The sequence below is a fragment of the Stegastes partitus genome, unplaced genomic scaffold, assembly GCF_000690725.1.
Source record: "Stegastes partitus isolate 25-593 unplaced genomic scaffold, Stegastes_partitus-1.0.2 Scaffold86, whole genome shotgun sequence".
Taxonomy (NCBI): domain Eukaryota; kingdom Metazoa; phylum Chordata; class Actinopteri; family Pomacentridae; genus Stegastes; species Stegastes partitus.
In genome coordinates, this window is record NW_007577817.1 from 400,321 (window position 1) to 422,102 (window position 21,782).

The 21,782-nt window shown below is 39.4% G+C and overlaps 1 protein-coding gene across 2 annotated transcripts in view; it reads right to left on the bottom strand.

Annotated features, from left to right (window-relative positions):
• Positions 1-3,092: 3,092 nt before the first annotated feature.
• The window catches only part of LOC103353854 (syntaxin-binding protein 1-like), a 33,055-nt gene continuing 14,365 nt past the window's right edge, over positions 3,093-21,782 (bottom strand). The window contains exons 7-20 of one of the 2 annotated variants that reach the window (XM_008277021.1): positions 17,622-17,770; positions 16,761-16,845; positions 15,846-15,976; positions 15,412-15,519; positions 15,216-15,276; positions 13,439-13,504; positions 11,426-11,506; positions 6,438-6,576; positions 6,055-6,164; positions 5,088-5,090; positions 4,678-4,779; positions 4,416-4,501; positions 4,105-4,259; positions 3,093-3,202 (exon numbers count right to left, since the gene is read on the bottom strand). In XM_008277021.1, the coding sequence (XP_008275243.1) occupies positions 3,093-3,202; positions 4,105-4,259; positions 4,416-4,501; positions 4,678-4,779; positions 5,088-5,090; positions 6,055-6,164; positions 6,438-6,576; positions 11,426-11,506; positions 13,439-13,504; positions 15,216-15,276; positions 15,412-15,519; positions 15,846-15,976; positions 16,761-16,845; positions 17,622-17,770 (1,386 nt within the window). The remainder of the gene's footprint in view (positions 3,203-4,104; positions 4,260-4,415; positions 4,502-4,677; positions 4,780-5,087; positions 5,091-6,054; positions 6,165-6,437; positions 6,577-11,425; positions 11,507-13,438; positions 13,505-15,215; positions 15,277-15,411; positions 15,520-15,845; positions 15,977-16,760; positions 16,846-17,621; positions 17,771-21,782) is intronic. The other variant, XM_008277020.1, reaches the window with a different exon arrangement.

A 21,782-nucleotide genomic window follows, 5' to 3' on the forward strand; every position in this document is an offset into this window, starting at 1 on the left:
TGATATTGCAGGTTGGCCTCATTTTTCAGGGCCGGTTGCTACGTCCATCTTTTATACAGTCTATGTTACTGCTCTAAGATTTGATGGGGAGCTTTGACATCTGGATCACTGGTTTGTTGTAGAACTTCTGCTTTGAAAGGAGTTAAACTGTTAAGACATCTGTTCACAGTACGTTCCTCTGGAGACTATCCAGCTGTGTCCAACCACAGGGAAAACCCAGAACATGCTAAACACTAGGCAGCAGAAAATGGATAAATGAATCATTGCAGGACTCCGGGGGCCCCTAAAGGTTTGGGGCTTTTTGAGGCATAGCCACACTCTGCCATGATGGTTATTCAGCACATTGAAAACCCTGTTATAAAATAATGTACAAAGAATTATTTTACTCTTGATGCCTATCATTTTAGTTAAAATCCATCGCCTATTTTGTGGGCATGTGACATGCTGAAAGTATTGTAAAGCCCCTTGAACCATCTCGAAAATTTTGGGTTATGCAATAAAATTCACCTGCTTTACTTCAGTAGAAATTTTTTTCAAAAAAAAAAACAAAACAAAAACAATTTTAAGTATACTGTATGCTCAACTTCTCACTTGAGAGAGCTTATATTCAATTTGACCCCACATAGAATAGAAACAAACAAAAACTAAATTAGAAGTTTAATGAAAGCCACTTTATGCACTGAACACACCCTGCAGCAAATACGGTTCATAGATGTGTACATAAAAGCACAGACATTTGATCATCCTGATGTCTCTCTTCAAACACAGTGGGCTAGTTACTAGTTATATAGAAATGCTATACAACAATAACCAATGACAGAATTATGGTTAAACACAGGGAACAAAAAGGAAACTGAATTGCTACAGGAGAAAAATTACACTGCCTGAAATACTGCAGATGTTGAGCCAATGAGACAATGCACAAGAAACAATCCAACTACGATAATGTATGATTATCTTTTATATGCTTGAGCTTCAACTAAATATACCATCAGAGTGGGTTTAAGTTGGCATTTCCAAGGTCAGATGCATTATTGTAAATCTGATTATTAGAACAGTATGGCATGGTTTGTACTCTATGGAAAGCACTACATAAAAGATAACCATGCTCCAGCTAATTAAGTGAGGCTGCATATTGGTAGGGAGAGACTGCAATATAAGCAAATTCACAGATGATGTATCAAATCCAGAAGTGTTCCATGGAAGATACCTTTTTTTCTGTTATAACACTGTGGCATTTATAAACCATATTAACTGAATCTCATCCAGTCATTTAAATTAATTCACATACGTTACTTTTCAAAATAAATAAAACCCCACAAAATACAGTTGGTATACAGTAGACGACATTCAACACAAATTTACTCTCTTCCAATAAATGTTGATCAACATCAGCACACAGAAAACTCAACACATGGTGAATAAAACACAGCTTAGGTCATGAGTTAACAGCAACTGAATTGTATGGAACACCAAGTGTATATTTGATGTGTCGTGCCAGGTGGGAAAGGACAGAGGAGGAAGGAGGAGTCATGGTTTAGTGTTTTTGCTTTATGCTGACTAAGTAGGGAGCTTCTTAACTACTCTGCTCTTCTTTCTCCAAGTCTTTGAGGACCTTTAGAAGACGAGAAGGGGTGAAGATTTCAGTTGATCCTGAAAGACACAAAATGATATGCCATTGATGATGATTACAGTGATCAAAGCTAAGTGTAATAAAATAAATGTCTTATTCAACAACACTGTTCAGTTGTTCACAGTAACATTTCAAAAATGTACATTATTTCATTAAATAGTGAATTTCATTTCATTTAAACTTGTGTCCTAAACATTTGACTGGACTAAGCAAGTGATTTGCTGACAACAAATCCTGGGAGCAGTAATGCAAAAGAAGTCTGACAGGGCAAGATACTGAACAGTCAGACAGGTTTTAACCAGTTTAGTATCTCTAGGAATTACATCCATATTTGACAATTCCAAACCTCTCCAGCATCAATATGTGGTACCACAAAAAAGCTTTGACCGACCAAGGTAAGGCCACTATATATACCACACAGACGTGCAAAATGAACACCAATGGATGTAAAATGCAACAAACACATGTAAAACAGCCAAAAATAGTTACAAAACATCAATAAAAATGAACAAAATGACCACTAAGTAATGTAAAATGAGCAGCAAAACATGCAATATGGCCACAACAAGAAGGTTCAATAAACAAAAAAACAATGCAACCACAAAGACACTCCTCTGTGAGATGGGTGGTGGGTCTTTCATGCATCTTTGCCCTGGGGCATGTTGTGCTATAATCCATCTATGTGGTCTGGAATCATTTATAGACCGATTTCTGACATGAAATACTTTGTGTGGCCAAATTCCTGTTCTTTTTTGTTCTGTTCTTTCACTCTGTGGCTGATTCTGGGCATTTTTATGGTTCAATTTGCCTGAAACTAACCTGTTCAAGTTGTCCAACTGTAGCTAAACAGTTGGACACCATGTCCACAACATAGCCACAGTGAAAAGCAGGAAGAAAAGCCCAAGTTACCAGAATCCTGAGACACCACAGTCTCCAGTTAATTGTCTGAAAAGTGTGGTAGGAAAGGGTCCCTTAAACCTTCCAAAACAACCGAACAACTGTCCTAATGGATCATCATCAGTATTTGACAGATGAACAAGTGAACTGTGTCATTGCATCACAACCTGAATGTAATGCATCTTCATCATATATGTCATATACACTGGCAATGTAGCATGTGTTAAATTTATGTTACAACTTATCATCTTCATGATATAATGTATATGTAGAGTTAGCATGAAACAGTGCAGCCAGAAATCTGCCAGAAATGCAGAGATGATTTCAGCTACTGTACCCCTATGCAGGTACACTTCCCCAACAGGACACTGTATCAGAAACACTCACTCTGAAACTTCACAACACAGACAAAAGCAGCATCTGAGTGTCAGTGAAGATCACTCACAACAAATACTGCAGCGTAAGGTTTACAGGTAAGAAGCTGGGTGAGTTGGTTGGCACGAGGGAACATGGGGATTCACAAAGCACATCACAAGTTTTGTATTTACTTCCACTTGTCTTTTCATTCTGCAGGCGGCTCCTCGGTGCCCTCTGGTGGGGAGTTGGGGTCCAAGAAGTCTGGGTGCTGTAGTTCCTTTAGGTACTTAGGAGGTGTGATTATGTGGGTGGAACCTACAGGGTACAAAATCCTGAAAGCTCAGCAAGGACTAAATCCTGGGTCAAACGCTGTTATTTATGTAAGATACACATTAGACTGATAGAAACAAAAATAGATTTACAAAGGTTTTAATGAAAATTTACCAAATGCTGCCAAACAGGCCTGTCCCAGGAGACCAGGGTTTCTAAAAGCGTCATGAAATCTGAACTCCAGACAACGATGCATTTTTAGTTTTTCTCTTCCAGTACCTGAGACTGCACCCTTTCCTAGTGAGTCCCAACAACATATCAGCTGTCACATAATGTGATTAATGCCTTTACATAGAAGCCACTGTACTCAAAACATAAATTTAAGATTTCCAAAATGAAACATCAGCAAGATCCAGACACTCAGAGGTATTTATCAACCATTTACCCATGTATACCAGGTCATGCTGGATCAAACAAACAAAGGGGAACTCTGCCAATTTATTACTGCAATTAAGTAAAACTGGAGACAGATTTTTAAATTAAGTTTTAAAAGTCAGCAGAGTGCCAAAAAAACCTTGAGATACCTCACTTGTAAAGGCTGACTTTCACAAAAGCTGTAATGTACTTGTTTCATAATGCAGCTGAATAACATCTTATGTAAGCCCCTTGCCCATGTCCTTCATTCAACACCTTCAGTTTGTACTGTAATTGAGCTTCACCTATACATTTGTATTCTGGTTTTAAAAACCCAAGCTGATGACATCACCGATATCAACAAGGTTATTTTCACAGACTTCATAAAGCTCTCACTGCTTTCACTACTCAGTACTACTCAGCCAGCAAAAACAAACTTTTTTTCACTAGCTGAGTAGTACTGATGAGAAAACTAATCTAAAAGTTGAGGACTAAGTAACCTGGTCAGCTCTCTTTTTGTCCAGTTAACTCACCAATCAGGGCCTCCCACTTGCCATTGGTCTGGGTGACCTCATACACACAGCGCATCTCGCTGTGTGTCATGCCTCCGATGATAAAAACAATTATCCGGGGCCCTGTCTTCATCTCTGTGGGACCCCTGTTCTTGTGCCAGTTACCATAGCGAGCACTGTATGATGAGAAACATATCGATAAGCATTTGTGGCAAAAAGGTTGTTTTTCCACACTGGGCACAGTGATTTTTTTCCCACTAAAACGACAGTCATGGCTCTAATCTACTTAATTTTATTTATATTACCTTGAGTGTGATTTAAAAACTACACACCTTGAGGGAGCACTGGCTTTGGCAGATGCTTGTCGCTGAGAAATATATGGGTACTGCTTGGGGTCAAGTTTGTCCTCAATTGCGTCCTGTGGGAACACATACAAGCTACAACTCTATGTACCAGAAACAGACTCACCCATGTTCCATTTCTCAAAAGCCAAACTAAAAATAAATGTCTAGTACTCCAGTAATCCCCAATATTAGCCTGTAATCAGACTGAACAACCTAAGTAACAGTTGCAGTTACAGCACATGAGATGTACCTCAATAAGATCCTTGACAAGAGGAGTCCACCTGGAGAGCTGGTAGGTCTGCTCACTGATTCGTTCCTTACGATCAGGCTTTTTGGCCTTCTTGGCAGTGCCCTGAAAAGAAACAGTGTTATGCTTTTACAACTCAACTGGAAGTAATGTTTTTTAAACTTTACTCTCAATAATGTTAGTTTTACATAGAGTCCCAATTTCTTTCAACAAAAAGTTAATTTTGTGCTTCTATGTTGAGATAAAAGTGCTTACCCCAAGCATAAACAAACATTTTACCTGCTTCAATTATTTAGAAAGTCATAGATGCAAGTAAGTTGAAAATTTTGTTGTTTTTTTTTTTAAATGCCATTACAATGAAATGTTTCCAGTTCAGGTGTTATACTGTAATCTGCCATAAGGGGACATCATACCTGCTGAAGCAATGTTTGGCAGGTGGGGAGAGGAAACTTTAGGTCTTCTCTGTCTCATGTGCTTGCAACCAAAGTAACACACAGGCGTGCAAAACAAACCTCTCTTTACTTAATGAAGTTACTAAAATGCAATAAATTTGTCTCAAGGAAGAAGCCTTAGTTTATGCGGTTTGAAATTCAAGATTGCGAGTTTACTTTATCACATTCAATTTAGATTTGCAATTCTTTTTAGAATAGTTTAAAAAAAAAAATGTTGTCACACTAGTTAAGATATCACCACAATCAATAACCAGCAGTTTATAGCTCCCTCTCATATACGAGCTGTTGCATATAAATAACAATCAGTAAAACCAATCATTTGCATAAAATTGTAAGCAATTTATTTTTTCCATGTCCATTCTGGGAAGCCTTAGCCTTCACCAATTTCTAAATAGTGCCCGTTCAGTTTTGGTAATGGCTATAAATTTGATCCATCTCAACAAACACGCGCACATGGTTTACTGAGGGTTTCCAGTGAATCCCCTTCAAGGACTTTTCTCAGCAGCCTATTGTTAAACTTTCATTTAATGACAAGCAAATGGGTGACATGTTCAGTCACGCTGTGAACACACGTACTGTAGTATATTTTGATTAGATTGATCAGCTGCTGAAATTATTCCCCAATAAATGCAGTTTTGTTCTGTTATAGTACAATTTGCTAAAAAAAAACCAAACAAACAAAAAAAAAACCTACAGTGGGCCGCTGTTTTGGAAAATGACTAAACCTTTTTCAAAATGTTATATATTTGTGTTCCATTTTTAAATATCCCACCCCTTTAACCCTTTAACTCACTGGCTGTACTGTGGACAGTAGGAAGTAGGAAGGAAAGTGAAGACGACACACTGAGCAGTAGTAAGTACCTGGAGTCTCTCTGCCTATGTTTAAAGCTATGGTGGAACACTGAGGATTGTGGCAAGCACAGCTCACCTCAGAGATTATGGGAACGCCCATGTGGGCCATGTTGGAAATGATGTCACTGTCCTCTGGGGGGATACTGGCATGCTGAAGGAGCTTACAGAGATTTTCCTCTGTCACACCTGACACATGAATACACACAAATACATGCAGCACAAATGCATGTTAGTATGGACACATATAAATATGTATTTAGAATTATTTTTAACAAAAACACACACACATGCACACGCAAACCACACACACACACACACACACACACACACAACAACTAAGACAGAATATCAGAACACTGATTCTTTTCTGCTTTTCTCATCCCAGTGCAGTAATCTCCAGCTTCCAGATTGTATTAGCTGATATGAAAGACAGCAGCAATAGGACAGTGGATGCCTTACCATTTTTAAGAAATATATAAAGCAGGATGATGCGGATCTTGTCAGACACACTGACATTGGCATCCAGTAGAACGGGAACAATAAGCCTCATGGGATCCTTGATCTTCTCACCCTCAGCATCTGTGGACATTGCCAGATCCTAAAAAACATTACAGAGCAGAGTGGTCTAAATGTCAACCTGAGTTCCACATAAGTTCCAATGCATAAGAAAGAAACATCCTATGTCGAAAAAAAAAGAAAATGGACACACCTACAAACAGCCAATTGCTACATTCAGAGAGTTACCCAATGATCTGTGTAGTGAACTGAGCTTTTTTCAACTTATATTTGAAGCTGAAAAAAGCTTCAGATATACGAACAAATACATATATTTGTTTGATTGTTTGATTGTTTTATTAATTTTGTATATTTTGCAATGACTGTGTTTGTTTTTTGCCTACTGATAGAGATGCTAAACTGTCTTTTGTTGTTGCACAATAACAACAATAAAAATCTGTTCTATTGTATTTTATCCATTTACAGTACCTCTTTGCAGTGTACTGTGTTATAGACTATTTTCACTGGACAACTTTGATACTGAAGAAAACCTAAAACTGCAGTGACTGTGATGGTTAGAAGCGTCTTTTGTCTAAAATTTCAAAGCAAAATTATGGACACTTATTTACAGGCATTGGTCATATTATAGTCAAAAAAATTTACCAATTAGCATTTATAATGAAAATTGGTGGTTGATTGCAGCCTTACACTACTTGTATAATGGATTGTTAAAACTTTTCTGAGGTCTTAATAAAGCAAACATAGACAATACAAACCAAATTAAAGGTCCCCATTCTACATCTTGTCACAGGGTTTTTCTATAAGACAAGGCTACAAAATGGAGGATGATTGGACACCATAGGAAAAGGAGAAGACAGGAAGAGGAGGCAGAAGAAAAGGGAAGGTGGGTGGGGCACAAGAAGTGAGAACGAACAAGTGGGAAGGGCAAGGTGGTATTTATAGACATATGACAGGAAGGGGAGTGACTGAGATGTGGTCCTCTATTCCTGAACTTCAGCTTAAGATTTGATCTCCATTTCGATACCTTGGACCACACATCAATTTGAAGCATGATTGTTCATTGGAGTGTTATGCTGGGGATGACTGAGTTGAGCTGATGCAGTGTGGAGAAAAATTTGTCGGGGACCAGCAGTGGCTCCTTGGATGGGGGACCCCAACAAAGCTTCTCATAAGAATGAAACAAGGAGTGGGCATCATAGGTCTCGAGGTGGAAAAGGAGTGGATGCACTTGATGCCCATGGCCCTGATTAGGTGCCATGTTGGCTGGAAGCTGCAGTAATATGGAAGGAGTGGCCAGAGAACAGGATTTTAGATGCCGTTGGGCACAGAGTAAAAGAGGAATCAGAATAAGGTTGTGACTTGACCGGTCTCTGTAATGAAGTCAGAGTTGAGGGGGCAGAGATTTTTCTCACATCCACCCAACCGGTGGAGGCAGATGGCTGTCCCTCCCTGAGCCTGGTTCTGTCGGAGGTTTTTTTCCCCCCACAGGGGTTTTCAGTTCCTTCCCACTGTTGTGGACTGCTTGTAGACTGCTGAAGCTTATCAGGAATCCAAATGTTTTGGATTATTGGGTGTTTCTGCCTTTGTGAAGCGCTATGAGATGACCTGTTGTTGTAAATATGCGCTATACAAATAAAACTGAATTGAATTGAACTGAATTGAATTGAATCATGGACTTTGTCGACTGGTGAGCAGAACCACCCTCAAACGAACGCCAGCAAGACAAAAGAGATGGTGATCAATTTCCACAGGAAACCCTCACACACTCCACCGCTGAACATCCAGAGACTTGACATAGAGAGAGTGAGGACCTACAAGTACCTGGGTGTTCACCTAAATAACAAACTGGACTGGACAGATAACACTGACTCTCTGTACAAGAAGGATCAGTGTCGTTTATACCTGCTGAGGAGGCTTGCATCATTTGGTGTGTGCAGGCCACTGCTGAGGACGTACTACGATACTGTGGTGGCATCAGTGGTCTCTTATGCAGTAGTGTGCTGGGGAGGGGGGTGCTCTGAGCATGATAAGAGCAGACTCAACAGACTGATAAAAAGAGCCAGCTCAGTCTGTGGCTGCCCCCTGGACTCCATTGAGGTGTTGGGAGAGAGGAGGGCACTGGCCAAACTGTCTGCCATCATAGGAAACACCTCCCACCCTCTGCATTAGACTGTGAACTCCTTACGTAGTATGTTCAGTGACAGACTGTTACATCCAAAGTGTAAGAAGGAACGTTTCCGCAGGTCCTTCATCCCAACAACAGTCAGACTTTACAATGATGCATTATAGACTCCACTGGTACCTCTGTTACTGCTGCACTTTTTCAACCAACCAACACGTTCCACTATGTGCAATAACTATCATCTTTGTGTATATAGTCTTCATAAAAAAATACAAAATCTTCTGTCTATAATGTTCTTTTATCTCTTGCAATTTTTTTGCACTGTGTTATTGGTTTCTTTCCTACAATTTGCACTGAGTGTTCCTAAATTATTCTATGCTGACTGTACACTTTTTTTTTTGGAGCTGTTGTAACAGTGAACTTTCCCCACTATGGGATCAATAAAGTTTATCTTTATCTTTATCTTTGAAATGTATTTGTCTGAAATTCATGCTGGGGAACACAAAAAAGTTGGGCATAGCATGTCCTAGGACACGAAACAACAGATTAAATTTCGTGACAATTTTCACAAATTGCAGTAAGACTGGGTTGGAATGATAGTGGCCTGTGTCTCCAAGATGAAGGACTATGTTGAGAATTGCAGTCAGGTTGTTGTCAAACTCTTGTACTATAATGTATTTTGAATTGTGGACAGTACATGTGGTGGTTGGGTAACTCAGGCATCCTCGTTTGTGACGTATTAAAGATGAATATTCTGAAAAGGTGCATCGGTGCAGCTCCCAGTAGTGGCGCCCCCAGTAGCTGTCTTTGATGAATTGTTGGAGAGGAGTTGCTATGTTAGAGGCGAGCGAGATGGAAGAATGATAGATAATTGTGTCTCCAAGATGGAGGGCTATATTGAGAGATAGAGTCAGGTTGTTGTCAAACTCTTGTACTATAAGCTGGCAGCCCGTTGCCAGAATAGAAGGGAAAAGATTGTTGGGAAGTGTCAGGGGAGGAAAGGTGAGTTGGTATCCTATGGTTGGAAATAGTTGTAGTGATTACTGTAGGGGAGGTTATTGGTGGATGGGATGAATCATGCCAACCCAGGCGGAGCATGCTCAGACACATGGTTCATCATAAGGGGTATATACAGACGTACGACAGGAAGGGCCGTGATTACGGTGTGGTCCTGCTCCTGAACTTCAGCTAAAGATTTTATCAGCATTTATAATGGTTCTCCTCACATATAAAACTCTTAATGACCAAGCTCCATCTTATCTTTAAAACCTTACTGTAGTGCCATATTATCTTAAAAGAGCATTTCGCTCTCAGACTGCAGGTCTACTTGTGGTTCCCAGAGATTCCAGTAATAGAACGGGAGGCTGAGCCTTCAGTTATCAGCTCCTCTGTTGTGGAATCTGCTCACAGTTTGGGTTCTGGAGGCAGATATCCTCTCTATGTTTAAGATTAAGTTTAAAACCTTGCTCTTTGATAAAGCTTATAGTTGTGGAACGCTAAGGGTCACGTATCCGTTATTAACACTATAGCAGCATTATTCAGTTCAATTCAATTCAATTCAATTCAATTCAATTCAAATAACTTTATTCATTCCCCTGCTTTTGAATTGAATGAATGAAGTTATTTGAATTGAATTGAACTGAATTGAATTGAATTAAGCTGAATTGAATTGAATTGAATTGAATTGAATTGAATTGAACTGCAGGGTGGCGCAGTTGGTAGCACTGTTATCTTGCAGCAAGAAGGTTGCCGGTTCGCGTCCTGGTGGGGGGGGTTTGTATGTTCTCCCCGTGCAGCGTGGGTTCTCTGGCTTCTTCCCACAAGTCCAAAAACATGTTGAGGTTAATCATCTTATATTTATATGTACATATTTCTGTCTAGTATGTGTGTATCTCTCTATGTGTAATGCTGCTGACAACAATGTGAAGATAAATGAGATAAATAAAGGCATATCTTATCTTATCTTTTCTTATCTTATTGGTGATTCTAAATTGTCCATAGGTGTGAATGTGAGTGTGCTTGGCTGTCTGTCTCTAAGTGTAGCCCTGTAATGTCCCCTGCCTTCGCCCTAAGTCAGCTGGGATAGGCTCCAGCGACCCTAGTGAGTATTAAGCGGTGTATAGATAATGGATGGATGGATGGATTGATGGATGGATGGATGGATGGATGCATTGAATTGAATTGAATTGAATAATGCTGCTATAGGTCTATAATCATCAGAGACTTTCCACTGGTCACCTTTCTCCATACAGTTGTTTACCACCATTATATGTCAATAACTTTGTGTCTTCTCTCTCCTGTAGTCTGTGTTTTGTTCTCCCTGTGGGTGTCTCTGGATCTTTAGCCATCTGCTATCCTGTTATTCTCCCCTTGAGATGATATTTGCTTTGAATTGGTGTTATTTAAATAAACTTTAATCTTTGCAACTAACTAATCATGGTGTGACTTGGGGGAAAAAAAGACAAAGCAAAAGCACATTTCTAAACAGTTAGAAAGTTAACACTTTCACCCAGGTGACTGGGGTTTCAGTTATATGATGAGAATAACATGAATGGTCAGTTTCAGTGATGGTCCTGAAGCAACATTAATTACGGTGCTCTACAAACAACAGCAATGTGCTATTTAATACACAGGCAGGAGGCTGACATTGCCCTGTTGGAACGAAAGCAACTATGCATATTTCCAGCACCACACAGACATATATCCTGGCAGTGCTTGCTTACTTTGGAACACTAAATTAAGCTCAATTCCACTGCATTAACTATAGATGAACATTACAAAAGGGTCTAAAGATAGGTCTAACATTTACCTGTTCAACACGACAGAGTTTGTCCACAGTGCCCTGGTAGCGGTTCATACAGTCCTCAGCCAGATGGAGATGGGTTGAATACTGAGTTCAAAGAGGAGAGATGCTGTTACTGAGGTTGATACAGACAGCCCAGACAGCTACAACATATGTTAAACATATCATGTACAGTATTTCTACCTGCTGACAACTTCCAGGCTTCCTGAACTTTTCCTTACCACATTGCCATATTTATCATGTTCATAGGTTTACTATCCTGTTTATTATCTCACATTGTAATGAAAGTCAAATTTTCTTTGCATGTTGAACGTTGTTTAAACACTGTTACCAACAGAAATAAAAATGGCAAATAAATAAAAAAAAACAACAACTATACAATAAAGACAGACGAGAATAAGCAATACATCAACCTGAACAAAATAAAACACAACATTGAACCAAAATGACAAGCTGACATTACATCTACAATTTTGAAAATGAGGCACAGGCCAATGAGCCTTTTAGAAACTCTCCATATTGAATAAATGTTAAATCTGAATTATACAAAATAATTCTACAAAATATATATAATACAAAATGCTTAACAAATGTATTAGAGCACCATCCAGTGTGAGGTTTAGGCCACAGGTACCCTAAATAACAGCATTGGCAATTACCAAAATAATTTTTATTTGATTGATTGCATAACCATTGTTTTGATGACTGCAGCCATGCATCTTGGCATACTTTCCATCACCTTCTGACATTGTTCTGCTGTCACAGCAGCCCATACCTGTTGCACAAATTCAAACTAATTTACTTTGTTTTTGGACTTGTGGTTCTTCATTTTGCCTTTGATGATTTTCCACAGGATTGGATTTAGATCTGGTGATTGAGCAGGCCAAGGCTAGGTTCCAGTGTTCTGGTTCTCCATCCAGGCTTTAACTGACCTTGCTGTGTGGTAAGGGCCATTGTCTTGTTGGAAAATCCAGTTATTTGAGGCAGGAAAGAGTTTTCCAGCTGATGGATGAAGACTATTTTCAAGAGTAGCCCTGTACATGACCTGGTTCATTTGCCCTTCACACAGTTGCATTTGCCCTGTTCCACCCATACTGAAACAACCCCAGATCGTCACTGATCCACCCCCATGTGTTACTGTAGGGGCAAGACAGTCTGGTTTGTAGGCTTCTCCAGACTTCCTCCTAACCAGTAAGTTGGCTGAAATGGGCTTCAATTGAAAATTGGATTCATCACTGAAGAGAAGCTCAGCCCAATCATCAACAGTCCAGTACTTGTGATCCCCAGCAAAGAGTAACCGGGCTTTCCTCTGCCTTTCATTGATGAAGGGCTTCCTCTGTGCCCTGTGTGACTTTAGACCAGCTTCAAGAAGTCCGTTTGGAACTGTCCTTGCCAAACAAGTCACATTTCTCCACAGTGCCCACTCATTTTTAAGATCCCTGGAGGTCTGACGACAATTCCTGACACAGGAAGGGATGGGTGCATGGTCATCTCATGGGGTAGAAAGACGTTTTCTGCTGCGACCAGCTAGCAATTTGGTAGTACCATGTTGGGCTTGTTTTTTCTTGGTGTAATGAACGGCTGTCTTGGAGATCTTCTTGTTTTTTTTCGCTATCTGTCTCTCACTCATGCCAATTTCCAGCAGTGCCAAGATGGCTGCCTTTGTGGCTTCACACAGTCCTTTTGTTTTAAGCATTATGTGAGAGCTGACAACTTCTGAGTTGTACTACGACTTGAATGCAAGCAGGAAACCACTCTAGGCCTTTGGATGTGCAGTGCTGCTTATGACATGACATGGCCTCTTATGCACCCTGGGAATACAATTAAGCTTAAGCATGTCAAATAGGACATAAACTATTATGTAATCAGTTGCATTTTTTGCCATGTTCATTGTATTCTTCAGGTAATATACCTTTAGTGGTACCAGGCATTAAAATGAACAAGAAATTGAAGAAAACAAGGGTGTTCTAAAGTCATTTTCTATGACTGTATATATAATAGTAACACTTAAGCTCCTACCTTGCTGAGTTCTTTCTGATATTGAGGCATTTTCTTCAGCATCTGGGACAGTTCCTTCATGGTAGTCTGAAGGAGAGAGTGATACATTTCAGTGAAAGTAAATCTTCTTTGCTTTAATGCAATGTAATAATATATTCATGTGGAGTGAATAATATACATCTTTTTTTTTTTTGAAATGCAATTTTTTCTTCAAATTAAGTGATATTAAAAAGCAAATATGGTCCCTTCTCCACAGATTCCCATTACATCAAAAATCAAAAAGGCCAGATACAAAAATCAGTTATAAATGCCACTAGATTAGTTAAAAGGGTCCAAATCTAATTTTAGATACAATTCTGCAGCCTTTAGAGCCCATACACATGTATTTTCATGTGTTTGAGCAAAGGAGGTGTCAGGTTTGCACATAGCATTTGTGTAAACTGCATAGATTTAAGGGAGACTCAAAGCAATCTTCAGCTTTTATCTGTGGTTTTGTAACAATAGCACATGATTTTCACATTAAAATCTCTGGTCATCCTTTGACAGTTTATAATACTCCAACATGTGCATGCACAAAATAGCCTACATGTTTTGAACTATGATTGTAAAGAATATTAAACAATGTAGAAAAACATGTTTTTAATTCAGTTGGAAACATGCATGAATAATTATAATTCTAATAAAAATATTAATAATAATTAGGAATTGTTTTAGTCAACCTATGGTTTTTCATAGAACATTGTGTTAGAGTCCAGTGCACCTGGTCATTTAACTGTTTTTATAACAAGTAACGTGAACCAACAGGTTTGCTGGTGATAATTTAACAAGTGGCTTGTCAATGTGCACTGACAGAACTGATTCCTGTGTTCGTCTAATGACTGTAAACAGAGTCACTTGTGTTAATGAAAGGCCATAAGACAGAGTACTTGATATTGCTAAGCTTTGATGCTTATAAAAACTATAAGAGGATGCTTCACTGAATGTGCATTTACATGCACTGTGAATCCGAATCAGGAATTCACTGCTTGCCAGAGGTGGTGGGAGAGTGGATGAATTATGTTTTTTGTCAGATCACATGATCACATCTTTGCAGCCTACAGATGTGTCAGAAAAGTTCCAGGAATGGTGTCACAAAAAAATATATTTCAAACCCAAACTACAAACTACAAGTTTTCCCCTTCAGACGATCAACCAGCACGTCTACAAAGAGATCCTGCAGCATTTGCTTCGTTCAGTGCGCGAGAAGAGGTGAGCGTTGTGGCAGGACAAGTGGTGGCTGCTTCACCATGACAACCTGCTCACAACGCCCTGAGCATCCAACAGTTCCTGGCTGAGAAGAACATCGCCGTGCTGGAGCAACTTCCCTACTTGCCTCATCTTGTTCTGTGGGATTGTTTCCTCTTCCCCAAACTCAAGGGGTTCATCAAGGGGACCTGTTTTGAAGACGTGGACAACATCACGATGGCTGTGATGACGGAGCTGAGAAGGATCCCGGAAGAATCCTTCCAGGAGTGCATGGCGGTGTGGGAGAGAAGGCTGGGAACGTGTGTTAGACTCCAGGGGGATTACTTGGAAGGGGAAAACATGTAGTTTGTAGTTTGGATTTGAAATATATCTTTTGTGACACCAGTCCTGGAACCTTTCTGACACACCTCGTATAGCAAACATTGCATAGGCCAGAAGTGGCTCACAGGGTCAGCTGATTCTTCCACCTCTGTGGAGCTAGGTGAAGGACAGCTGAGAGTCAAACACAGAAACAGATCCTGAAAGGAGGAGAGCAGTATCGTGTGTCCTCTACCTTTTCCCCTGTGTTCATCTTTTTGCTGGCAGAGAATTCTTTTAGAGAACGAGTCACAGCCCTGTGAAGCGAGAAAGACAGAAAAACACAAGGAAAGTCAGGGGACATGAGTTGAGATGTACTGTATATCCTGAGTCCTAAGATGAATAGTGCTTTACGACAGCACTATTGTATCCATTAAGTCGAAGCAACTCACGTTGACACCTCAGCAATGTGTTTGTGTCTCAGAGTGAGCCACAGGTCATCATCCTCATCCAGCAGTACCTCCTTCATTCTGGTCTCACCCATACCACTGGTCTCAAAACTGACAGAGAGGGTGAGAGAAGTTTACAATCTGTCTGTGTGCATCAAAGGGAAATAGTACTCTATCTGTTTAAATAAATCTTAAGGTATCCAAGTGGGAAATAAAGGCTTTTTAATAGATTGACACTGAGGTATTTATCAATTTTATGTTTGTGTGTTACTTTCTTTTGCTTCTTCCTTGCAGTAAGATAGACCATGTTTTACCGTATATATAAGCCAAAATGTGAGTTACATAATTAAAAGCAACAAAGTAAAAACATTAAAAATTAAAAATTAAAAAAAAAACATTGAAACTCTTAGAAGCTGCAAGTCCTCTTTTGTTGTTACCTGTAGACATCGTTCTCAATGCCAAGCAGGTCATATGCCATGGCCTGCAGTGTGAGCTCGTGCAGAAGAGGTGACACTGGATCAAAGCCTCGATCCAGAATGAGCAGCTGAGTGCGAGACTTGTCTGGGCCCTGGAGATGTTAGAGCAGGAATCCTTTCACCAAAAAGTGTAACTCATTCCTGGATTCCCTCCCTCGGTTTCTCGCTTGATCACAGTTCACCCAGATTTCAGAACTTTTCACTGTTCATGTCATGTCATGTTTTTAGTTTTTAGGGTTTTTTTTCTTCTTCTTTTTTATAAGCTATTGACATGATTACAAGTTTGAGCTTTTGCTCAAGGTTTCTGGAATATTTAGTAAAAAAAATAAAATAAAATAAAAATTGGGTGGTTGGATAGCTCAACAGGTTGGGCAGGCGACCCATGTACAGGGGTTATAGTCCCTGATGCAGCAGCTGCAGTTCAATTCCAGCCAGTGGCTCATTTGCTGCATGTTTAAAGAGGCTTTAAAGATGCTTTAAAAGAATCGCAGAAGTTACCAAATTTAACATTCAATTCAATTTAACATTAATGTCAAAAATTCATGACTCAAAAGTATATGGAGTAGAGCTGTGGCACTTTGCAAGATTTCATGGTTTAGGTAGAAGTTTTTGCCTGATTTATTTCAAGAATATCCACGACCTCAACTGGGAGGCCCTAGGTGAGTTGGCATGGAATGACCCAATAAGTCTCTGATTCTATCAAAAGGCCAGAGAGAGACGTGACTCTTTTTGTTTTTTTTTTCCAATTTTAATTTCCTTTTTTTTTTTTTTAATTTTCCAAACCTCCCTTGTCCAAAAGACCCTGCGTGGTGAACTTCCAATGATACATCTGACTCTTCCCCTTTGTAATTTTGTCATCCAACTTCACTACCCTACCTCTCCCATGGTGGGGTCATCAGCCTTGTAGCCATCCAGCTTCTCCTGAAGCATCTGGGCAAGAACTGCACAGTCTTTGTACTCCCTGAACCAATACACACACACACACACACACACACACACACACACACACACACACACACACACACACACACAACACACACACACACACACAGACATATTTGTCCACATTTCCAAGAATGTCTACATGAGTAGAAAAACAAGTTTAATCTGTCTCCACATAAACCTAACAAAGTCTTTAGATGTTTACTTTAAAAATGTAAAAAATTCACCTTAGTAGAAATGTTAAGTGGCATAAAACATCCTAAAGAGACTTTTTTAGTAGTTGTGTGTGGAACTATGATGACTCATATATCCCAACAACTTGTCAAATTTGACTAAAACACTGATAAAACGCAGAACTTTGTGAGGGTTAAATAAAGTAAGCAACAGGCTAACTTAGTAATTAAATGCACTTTAAAACAAATCTGTTCATAATAAATCCTGGATTACTTGACAGCTGAGGTTAATAACCAGGGCCCATATACATTCACCCTTTGAGGATGTATATTACTCTGCATGTAATGTAAGAAACAGGCTGTACCAGGATTATGAGTGTTAACATGTTTCTTCTTTCTGAGAAAACAAAAAAAAGAAAGAACTAAAAAAATAAATAAATTAAAAAAAAATAATTACATTTTATATAATTTTACTCCAGTGTTTCTCAGTTGGCACAGCCAATCAAAATGTTGTTGTAAAACTTGAAGACTGGTTTCCTCTGTCTCACCAATAATGAAAATAATAGGATTCAAAATTAGGACAAAAAAGACAATTGAAATTAGTTGTATTTGTTGGTCTCACCCTCTGTATCGAACTCCAGGATACTCTTTGAGTGTGGCACAGAGGGTGGCGATCTGTTCAGCACAACGCTCCAGCATGTTATTCTTGACGTCAGACTTGAAGGGGCTGTAGAAGTCCTGAAAGGCATCCACTTTACCTAGGGAGAAGACCTAAATACATGGCAGAGAAACACCATGAGGTCCAACATTAACTTCATTCCTGTCCCCAACATTTACAATGACCAATGTTAACCCAGTTGCCTATGAGGAGACCTGACCCTGAACTCATGCAAAGCAAGGATGCTAATATGTGTCATTACACTGTTAACCCAAAAGTTCTTTATACTCAAAAGGTAGTTTTGTTGCATTACTTAAACAGTATGAGTATATGGAGAGTGTTTGAGATAGTCATTGGGTGTACTCACTTTTGTAAGTTTAAAAAACCTAAACCAGGCCACAATTGCTGCCCTGTTCTGATTGGCTCACAACTCAGGACAAGTCTGAGTTTGACCACTGTGTGTTCTCTATATACAGTTTTGCAACAGTAGGACTTAATGCATATTATTTCAATGTAGTTTTGAAAAAGTAAATGCCCACTTTTAACTATTTTTGTTTAAAGCCTCAATTTAATGCCTTGGAAATGCAAATACTGCCCTGCCATCTGTGAGAAGAGAGCACAGCTTTTCAACTTGATAAGCTAAAGCATGGAACTTGTGCCAGAACTGAGCCCTTTCCTTGGTTGGGCTTGTATAGTGACTGGATTTCTATGGAAACAAAAAAACCTAAACCAGTGAGGGGCTGCTGCTGGAACTTCCAATCTAGGCGTAGTTTGTGCAGGTTCCATTGAAGGAATCCAAACATTTCCTGTGTATTTCCAATATCGCCTTTACTGATCTGGACACACTTGTCCCAGCAACTTGTAGTTGTATGAAAAATAAATAAAAAGGTTCAAATTCAGCCACTAAAACTCTGGTCAAAAAACTGTGTGCTTCTCCCCAGTTAGCAGCACACCTGAGGAGTAATTGACCCTTCCTCTATTTATACTATTCACATATGACATTGTCCAATAAACCACTGACTGTCATAACATGAGATCGACACCTCAACAGACACATATACATGAACACACACAAAAATGGCTCTGACAGCATGTTCACACATTACCAAAAATAGAACCACAATGAATTAGAAAAAAATATAATATTAAAGAAAGCCATACAGCTGATTGTAGACAAATTGCTGTTAACCTGAATATCCTCGCTTTGTCTTGTTTCTGGAATCTGAATGAGGCAGACTCCATGGGCATGAGGACAACAGTGCTACAAGTCCAGCATCACCACAACTAAACCCTTCAAGAGTGGGGATCATCCTAGAGGGCAGCCCTGTAATGGACGCACTCACCAACCTACCTCAAGCAATGTGCCTCCTGTTCGGCTTTACTTCTGTGTGTACCTGTGTTCTAATAAAAAATAATAAAATGTAGTGCATTGTGTGGTCATTGACAAAAGAACAACTTAATTGGAATTTTCTTATCCCAAGTATATATTTTTTTATACATTCACAATTTTAATAAAACTAGGATTTTTAAGTGTATTTGATGTATACATTAAGTTCTGACTATTCTGCATTCTACCGGGTTTACAGTGTATACGGAGCAATGATTAGGACTTTTTGTGTTTTGAGTCTACGTCTAAATGGTGTTTTGATATCTTTCAGCTATGAAACAAAGAGAACTCTGGAGAAAATAATTATTTGGGCTTGAAAATCATTGAAAGTAAAACAATAAATGAGACAATATTGGCCCCCAGCAGGCTGGCACTAAATAAACCCTTTTTTCACACACACTCAAACAAACACATGCACCCATCTGTTACTAACGCTATTAAATGATAACAATCCCTTTTTTTTTTCTCTCGACACACATCTGTGCCATTGGCTGCAGCGTATGACCATTGGTTACGTCAGCCAATGAAGTAAAGGAATGAGACGAAAGAGGCACTGGTATGATGTGTCCCCTCCTACAGGATTAAAACTACAGGATAGCAGAGGATTGAAAGCTAAAGCAGATCCAACACAAAATGCTGTCAGTCTGGTCCTCTTTACTGTGCTCCTCCCTTTCCAGAGGAACTGTGTCAGTATCAAAGTGCAAGGTGAGAGCAATATTTTTATATATTCAACACTCAATAGAACATACTCTCTCTATATATATATATTCTCATCTTGCTCAAGGATAAAGGATACTTGGCAGTACAGGCAAGGAGCAGCTTTTTCCTCATTACGATACATCAACATGGCCTTTCTTTGCAAAGGTGTCAGTCAACCCTCTAAAAGAATATACTGTAGATTTTAGTTTAAGGAAGGGCATTACCCAACACAATCAGTGTTGGGCACTGATATATTACAGTGATGTGATTACTTTTACAGTAGTTCATTGTTACATACTAGAAATCTTCGTAATGCCCCGTCATTTTGACATGTGGAAGTCAGTTTACTGCGTGGGAGTTGTCATGGAGGGCATGTGTAAATTTGGTCTCTGAGTTCAGCGGTCTCCTCTTCAGAGGTGTAATGAGATTCCAGATTATTCCAAACTTTGTCATTTTGTGGCAAATACAAATACAGTTGTAGCTCAATAATCCGACCCTTAACAATCTGAAAACCTTAGTATCTGACAGGTTTTAAGGAAAAACGAATGCAACCCACTAAAAATAGCCTTAACATACCGACAGCCTTGGATTCCGACAATGTCACAAATAAGGATAACAGTGTATTATCTGATGTAACAATCCAACAGATTAGCTACGTTCAGACTGCAGGACCTAATGCTCAGTTTTTGTGAAATCTGATTTTTTTTGCAAGTTCGTTCACATTTCCAATTAAATATGACTTATTTGTGATCTGCTGTGTGAACTTCATATGACCCAAAAGAGTCCTGCATGCGCAAAAGAGGACACAACAATGTCATATATTTGTACCGAACCGTTCGGTCCAAGAGCTCGACACTTGTGCTGACACATAGGTGTTGCCGGATCCATCACTGCGAACAACAACAACAACAAGACAGAGCTGGAAGACGCTCCGGTGTCATTAAAATCACCTGTTTGGGATCACTTCGGTTTCCTGGTGAAGTCCGAAAAAGAAGAAAAACAAGTGGACTAGATGAAAGCCGTATGTCCACATTGTGAAGCGGTCCTCTACTATGCATCCAGCAACACGTCAGACTTACACACTCATTTGAAAAGGCAGCATCCAGGCGTAACTGCCCGCTGTGCTGGAGCTCTGACTCCATTCAGTCCTCAGTCCTCACCGCTGTCTTCTCAGCAGTACATGAGGAAGCTACAGCCAGGCAGCATCACAGGAGTGGGCTGAGCAGAGCTACTGACAGATAAGTTCAGAATGACATTGTGACATAAACTTTGACTCTACATGTCTCCTTGATCTCTCTTTGCCATGAGTCAGGACGACTGACACGTGATTCGTTGCGTCGGTCGTGCTTTTCATTTATGTTGCATTGCTAAAGTTATGCTAAGCTAAGCCACTCCCTGTCTGTTTGTGTTTGCAATAACCTCGCTGTAGTTATGCCAACCTAGCATAGCGTTAGCTAACTGCTTAAAGCCAGTAAGCAACTGTAGAAATAAGTGTAGAAAATATCTGAGTACAGAATGACCGTCTATCACTCCGTCAGCTTGTTATTGATGATATCAATGTTAATTCAAATGCTAAAGCTATGTTCTGATTCTCCATGAATCTAATAGTGTAGATAAAATGAATGCAGAACTTGCTGGAAATCACAATATGGTGGAAATGAGCTGCTTGGTGGAGGTCTGCGCCCTCACAGTGCTCTTCTAGTTAGCCATGTTTTACAAACTCGCCTCATTTATGAACAGCACACAAGCTCAAACTTGCTGCATAATAATAATACTTTTTTCATTTATTTGAAAAATAGTTATTTTTTATATTCATCGCTGAACTTGGTTGTTTGCAGCAGTGTCTTGCTTTTTTATACTGGAAAAGTAATTCAGTCATATTTACAGCAGACCAGTAAGCTGGAATTGTTAATACTGCACTTGTACTTTTGTTTATTTTGTTTTGTTTATTTGATATTGGGGATGATGCAGCAGTATTTCTGTTACATTTGTATACATTGTACATTTAATTTGATTTATTGAGCTGCTAACAGCTTTTT